This window comes from Hylobates moloch, unplaced genomic scaffold (genome assembly GCF_009828535.3).
Source record: "Hylobates moloch isolate HMO894 unplaced genomic scaffold, HMol_V3 SCAFFOLD_10, whole genome shotgun sequence".
Lineage (NCBI taxonomy): Eukaryota > Metazoa > Chordata > Mammalia > Primates > Hylobatidae > Hylobates > Hylobates moloch.
The window spans coordinates 99,899,071-99,905,762 of record NW_026652285.1 but is presented as its reverse complement, the minus strand read 5'-3'; the positions used below and the strand labels follow the sequence as shown (position 1 = coordinate 99,905,762).

General features: G+C 55.8%; 1 protein-coding gene across 1 annotated transcript in view; it reads right to left on the bottom strand.

Annotated features, from left to right (window-relative positions):
• The window catches only part of TTC16 (tetratricopeptide repeat domain 16), a 22,036-nt gene continuing 15,344 nt past the window's right edge, over positions 1 to 6,692 (bottom strand). The window contains exons 7-11 of the mRNA XM_032164756.2: positions 5,911 to 6,076; positions 5,211 to 5,368; positions 4,857 to 5,052; positions 1,738 to 1,825; positions 1 to 773 (exon numbers count right to left, since the gene is read on the bottom strand). Coding sequence (XP_032020647.1) covers positions 118 to 773; positions 1,738 to 1,825; positions 4,857 to 5,052; positions 5,211 to 5,368; positions 5,911 to 6,076 — 1,264 coding nt within the window. The 3' untranslated portion in view covers positions 1 to 117. The remainder of the gene's footprint in view (positions 774 to 1,737; positions 1,826 to 4,856; positions 5,053 to 5,210; positions 5,369 to 5,910; positions 6,077 to 6,692) is intronic.

Here is a 6,692-nt window from a genome sequence, read left to right as displayed (position 1 = left end):
GACTGTTGCTAAGACTTTTAATTGCTCTGGAAGGAGGCAGCTGGCTGAGTGCCAGTGTGGGGGGGTGGGTAGAACTGCTCCCCTCCCCAGCAAGAGGTGAGGAGCTGGATGGTCCCTTCAGACAGCTTCATAGTAGGTGAGGTCCTGATCAACCTCAGTTTTGCTGAGACTTGGACTGGGTCCCCAGGTGGACTCGGCCTTGCTGGAAGTTGAGCTCATGGCCTGGCTCTTGCCCTGGGCAGCCTCAGCCTTGCTGGGCTTCTGGCCCTGGCCTTGGGCATCCTCAGTCTTGCTGAGGCTCCAGTTTGAGTCATAGAAAGCCTCAGTCTTGGTGGAACTTCGGAGCAGTCCCCTGCTTTGGCCCTGGGTGGCATCAACCTTGCTGGGTCTCCAGCTCCGGCCACAAGCAGCCTTGACCTTTCTGGGCCTCTGCCTTGGGCTCTGGGTGGCTTTGGTCTTGCTGGAGCTCTGCCCCTGGCTCTGGGTGGCTTTGGTCTTGCTGGAGCTCTGCCCCTGGCTCTGGGTGGCTTTGGTCTTGCTGGAGTTCCGCCTCTGGCTCTGGGTGGCCTCGGTCTTGCTAAGGCTCTGCCTCTGGCCCTGGGTGGCCTTGATTTTTCTGGGACCATGGCTCAGTGCCTCCCTGTTGTTCCCAGAGTCTGAGGATTGCGTCTTCAGCAGTGACGAGTCAGAGAATGTCACGGCGGTGGCTGAGGTGCTCCTGTATTCCTGGCAGATAGCCGACGTCTCAGTCTCTGAGGTGCATGTGGTCCTGACTGGGAAGGGTGTGCCAAGAGCACCCATCAGGCCTGCCGTACCTGCCCTGGACAGCTCTGGGAAAAGGGGCTTCCCAATCTCACACTGACCTATGGCCCAGAGGCTTCGCATCGCCAAAGGGAAAGACCTGCAGATCACCCCTGACCAGCCCCCCAGCGACCCAGACCCTGAGGGGCGGGACTGTGAGATGGGGGAGATGCCTAGGAGCCCCCTTCTCCCAGTCCCAGGCCTCTGCTTTGTGGATGCCCCTGCCCTCTGTGCTCCTGTTGCAGCAGACAGCCCCAGCAGGGCCCCTGTGTCCCCCCGCCTGGCACCCTCCTGCCCTTCCATCCTCGTCCCCACTAAAAGGCGCTAAACGCACCCACAGCCCTGGCTTCCCCCGCACTATGTCTGCCCTGTCTTCTGGCTGTGGGTCACCTGGGAGCCTTCCTCCTGTTGGAGCTTAGAATTCTTGTCTCAGGGCAAGGACTATGCCAGTCATCCCTGTGCCTAGTGTTGAGCACAGGCCTGGCCCGGGGCACTCCGTGAGTTTGCTGGATTCACAAAATGAAGAAGGGGCCTGGGCCCTGCCACTCCCCTCCCCACCGAGGACTGCGCACACCCGCCCTGGGGCCTCTGAGGAGCAGCCTCCCCATTCTTCACTTCTGTCTCCCCCAGGCTGGGGCCCTGTGGTACTGGGGCTAAAAGCCCCCTGGCCATGCACAAGGTTTGTGGGCTTATTTCAGGCACAGGGCTAGGAGGGGATGAGAGCAGAGCAGCAGCTACCATGAAGCGCCTGGAGCAAGCCTCACCTCCTCCGGGGCCGCAACAGTGTTACTCCCGCTCTAGAGCCACTCGCCCCAGGCCACCCAGCAGCCAGCAGCGGGCCGAACTCACACCTAGGCCAGCAGTCTTCAACCCCTGAGCTTTGACCACCCTGCTGCCTTAGCTTCCTGAGGCCTGGCGGAAGCACCAGGGACTTACAGCTCATGCTGGAGGCTGAGGAGGTCTGGTCAAGGTAGCTGTCAGACAGGGACATCACCTTGCTAGGTATGAGCTCTGGTTTTTTCTCCTATGGCAAGAAGCAGGCTTTGTAGTTGAGATGGTAGGAGGCCCGCGCAGCTGCACCTCTAGAAGGCCAGCAGCCCTGGGCCCCTCGGTGGGCATTCTCCTGAGCTTGGAGGTCCTTGAAGGTACCAGGTTAGGGTGGGGTGGGGACACGCAGAGGCTAAGCCTGGCAGGAAGGGGAGCGACCAGGCTAGACAGGCATGGTGCCATGAGAACGGTTGTGTTGAAGGGGCTGCTAGCGCCTTGGTTTTTTCTTTTTTTTTTTTTTTTTGAGACGGAGTCTTGCTCTGTCTCCCAGGCTGGAGTGCAGTGGCGAAATCTCGGCTCACTGCAAGCTCCGCCACCCGGGTTCACGCCATTCTCCTGCCTCAGCCTCTCGGAGTAGCTGGGACTACAGGCGCCCGCCACCACGCCGGCTAATTTTTTTTTTGTATTTTTAGTAGAGATGGGGTTTCACCGTGGTCTCGATTTCCTGACCTCGTGATCCGCCCGCCTCAGCCTCCCAAAGTGCTGGGATTACAAGGATGAGCCACTGTGCCCGGCCAACGCCTTGGTTTTTTCAACTGCAAAATGAAAATTAGTTCAGGTGTGGAACAGGCTTCTGTAAATTGTAAAGGGCTGTGGCCTGGGGAATGCTTACGGAGGACTTGAGGAGCTTCTGTATGCTTTACCCCCTTCTATTCTCCCAATACAAGTGGGGATGGAGGGATGGGGAGAGCTGCTAACGACCATTTCACTGACCAGAAAACCAAGGCTCGCAGCCCCTAAGCAACCTGCCCAGGGCCACTCAGCTAAGAAGCAGAGAGGCCAGGTTTGAATCCAGGTCTGCTGGCCGCCACAGCCTGACCCTACCTAGGCTGCGGGTCTCTGCCCACGTTCACTCCTGCAGACAGCGAGGTGCACCATAGTGCTCCAGGCGCCAGCTGGGAGTTGCACTCTGGGCTCCGTCCACTTCAGCCCAACGTCTCCCTGGGGGAGGGAGCCTCTGACTTCAGCGGTCACACAGAGGGAAGGTGTGTACTTTATTTTTTTATTTTTTAATTTTTAATTTTTTTTTTGAGACAGAGTCTTGCTGTCACCCAGGCTGGAGTGCAGTGGCGCAATCTCGGCTCACTGCAAGCTCCACCTCCCGGGTTCACGCCATTCTCCTGTCTCAGCCTCCCAAGTAGCTGGGACTACAGGCGCCCGCAACCTCGCCCGGCTAATTTTTTGTATTTTTAGTAGAGACGGGGTTTCACTGTGTTAGCCAGGATGGTCTCGATCTCCTGACCTCGTGATCCGCCTGCCTCGGCCTCCCAAAGTGCTGGGATTACAGGGAAGGTGTGTACTTTAATATTCATTCTAACATCAGCTAGAAAACTGAAGAGCTAGCACTTTCTTTCATTTTTTCTTTTCTTCTTTAGACAGGGTCTGGCTCTCTCACCTAGGCTGGAATGCAGTAGTATGATTACGGCTCACTACAGCCTCAAGTGACTCTGGGGCTCAAGAGATCCTCTTGCCTCAGCCTCCCAAGTAGCTGGGACTATAGGCACACACCACCATGCCTGGCTAATGTTTGTATTTTTTGTAGCGACAGGGTTTTGCCATGTTGCCCAGGCTAGTCTTGAACTCCTGGGCTCAAGCGATCTGCCCATCTTGGCCTCCCAAAGTGCTGGGATTACAGGTGTGAGCCACCGCGCCCGGCCACATTTTCTATTGATGGCAAGGGATGCTGGTATTCCTGTACTTCAATTGCGTCAAGTTTCCTTTGCACATTAGTGTACTTGATGTCTACCAGCAGTAGAACAGAGGAACACACTGTGGGACTGTCAAGGATGGAATATTCTGCAGCACCGGCGAGAGGGAGCAGGCTGTTGCCACCCGCCATAGCTTGAGTGACACTCACCATGCTGTCCATTTATGTGAAGAAAAGACAAAACTCATGTTTGGCATTAGGAATCAAGACAGCCTTGCAGGTGGGGTGGGCTATGGAAGGGGCCTCGAAGGGGGCCCCAAGGGGCTTCTGGGAGCTGGGAAAGTGTTCTTTCTCGATCTGGATAATGGTGTCATGGGTATAATGCAGTTTGTGAAAATTCATCAAAACAGAACTTATGATTTATGCACTTTTCTATATGTTACATTCAGTAAGAATTTTTCAGAAACAAATTTAAGAATTAAGAAAATTCTGGGGGCCGGGCGCAGTGGCTCATGCCTATAATCCCAGCACTTTGGGAGGCCCAGGCGTGCAGATCGCTTAAGCCCAACAAAAATACTAAAAATACGGCCGGGCGCGGTGGCTCACGCTTGTAATCCCAGCACTTTGGGAGGCCGAGGCGGGCGGATCACGAGGTCAGGAGATCGAGACCACAGTGAAACCCCGTGTCTATTAAAAATACAAAAAAAATTAGCCGGGCGTGGTGGCGGGCACCTGTAGTCCCAGCTACTCGGAGAGGCTGAGGCAGAAGAATGGCGTGAACCCAGGAGGCGGAGCTTGCAGTGAGCCGAGATTGCGCCACTGCACTCCAGCCTGGGCGACAGAGCAAGACTCCGTCTCAAAAAAAAAAAAAAAAAAAAAAAATACTAAAAATACAAAAAATTAGGCGGGTGTGGTGGCACACACCTGTAATCCCAGCTACCCAGGAGGCTAAGGCATGAGAATTGCTTGAACCCAGGAGGCGGAGGTTGCAGCGAGCCGAGATTGTGCCACTGTACTCCACCCTGGGTGACAGAGAAAGACTCCGTTTCAAAAACAAAAAATTCTGGCACAAGTGGCAAGTGGCTAGTGCATACAGTAGAATTCATGACAGTGACCATGAGCAGGGGTGTGACTCCTCTCTCTGAGGGCCCACATCCCCACACACCCTCCCTCAGGAGCACCCCTTGCTGGTACCATCTCCATCTCATAGCAAGATGTCCCCAGCCCATCACACAGCTGAGGGAGTGCAGAGCCAGGCCTGGAAGCCAGACTCCACTGGCCTGCATCCTTCAGCCCTGGGCTGGGGTACACTGTGCCCCAGACCCCAAGGGCTCCGAGCCCTGGCGTGTGCTCCACTTACCTCTTTTTTCTCCTTCTCCTTTTCTTCCTCCTCCTCGGGGGCCTCAGCCTCTCCCTCTGAGCTTCCCAATTCTACCTGCAGAATCTCAGGGGTGGCCTTCAGCTCCTCGGAGGTCGCAATCAAAGGCTCCCCCTGCTTCCATGAGTGCTGCAGGGCCAAGGCCTTCTGGCGCTCCAACTCCTGCTGCTTAAGCATCCTGCCAAATGATGCCCCCCAGGTATTGTCAGTCTTCCCTGGCCCATGCTGGTCTCTCCAAGGACTAGACAATGGCCCCGGCGTGCAGCTGGAGCCACAGGAGCCTGGAGCTGCAGCCATTCCCCAGCCCTGACCTGTGCCCCCTGCTCCAGGGCTTACCCCACAATGCCTTGTGGGCTGCTGGCCTGTAGGCTGCCCGCCTGTAGGCTGCCCTTCACCATCCTCTCCAGCTGCAGCCTGGCCAGGTGGGCTATCTGGGTGCTAAGCACCTCCTCCACCGACATGCCCGGGAAGAGGTTGGTCATCAGCAGGGACAGCTGCCACGAAAGGGGGTGACCAGAGCCAGGTGAGGGCCAGAGCAGCGGGCAGACAGCACGATGCTGCCCTGACCCTGCACAGCCAGATTTGGCCCTTCCCAGGGCTGAAGAAGGAAGAGTTTTGCAATGTTTTTTGTTTGCTTGTTTGTTTTGTTTTTTGAGATAGAGTCTCACTCTATCGCCTAGGCTGGAGTGCAGTGGCACAATCTTGGCTCACTGCAACCTCTGCCTCCCGGGCTGAAGCGATTCTCATGCCTCAGCCTCCTGAGTAGCTGGAATTACAACCGTGCACCACCATGCCTGGCTACTTTTTGTATTTTTAGTAGAGATGGGGTTTCACCATGTTGGCCTGGTGGGTCTCAAACTCCTGACCTCAAGTGATCCACCCGCCTTGGGCTCCCAAAGTGCTGGGATTACAGGCGTGACCCACCATGCCTGGCCTTATGATTGTTATCAAACTAGATTTCTTTGGGGGCCGAGGAGTATCCTTATGCACCAGGCATGACTCCGGAGCCTACACTCCTGACGTGTCAGGAACCTACCTTTGGTTGCTTGGGGTTGAGGAGCAGGACAGTGGCCACATCCTGGCGGGCCCCAAAAATGTTCTGCAGCAGCTGCCGGCTCTTGGCCCGGTACAGGTAGTACTGGGCCTTCTGGGGGTTGTGCCGGATGGCCGTGGAGAAGTGGTCCTCTGCCTTCTGGAACTGCCTGCAGGACACAGTGGGTCCCAAGCTGCCATGAGCTGGGCCATCTGTGGGGAAAATGGTGGCTTCTGGGCCCCACTGAGGAGTTAGAGGGAAACCAGGCTGGGTCTGCTCCCCTCACCATGCCCCTCTCCTCTCTCTCCACCAGGTACGTCCATGATGGAGCCAACACTTAGATGCCAGTGTGAAACTCCAACATCAATGAATATTTTTATGATCTTGGGGTAGGGAAAGCCTTTCTGAAAATGGCATAAACCCATCAGCTAAAATGAATATATTAATTCGACTATTATTAAGTTCCAAGTTATTGAGTAGTAAAAATATCACAAAGAAAAGCAGTATAGACCGGGCGCGGTGGCTCACGCCTGTAATCCCAGCACTTTGGGAGGCCAAGGCAGGTGGATCGCCTGAGGTGGGAAGTTTGAGACCAGCCTGGCCAGCATGGTGAAACCCCGTCTCTACTAAAAATACAAAAATTAGCCGGGCGTGGTGGCAGGTGCCTGTAATCCCAGCTACTCACGAAGCTGAGGCAGGAGAATTGCTTGAACCCAGGAGGTGGAGGGTGCAGTGAGCTGAGATTGCACCATTGCACTCCAGTCTGGGCAACAGAGCGAGACTCC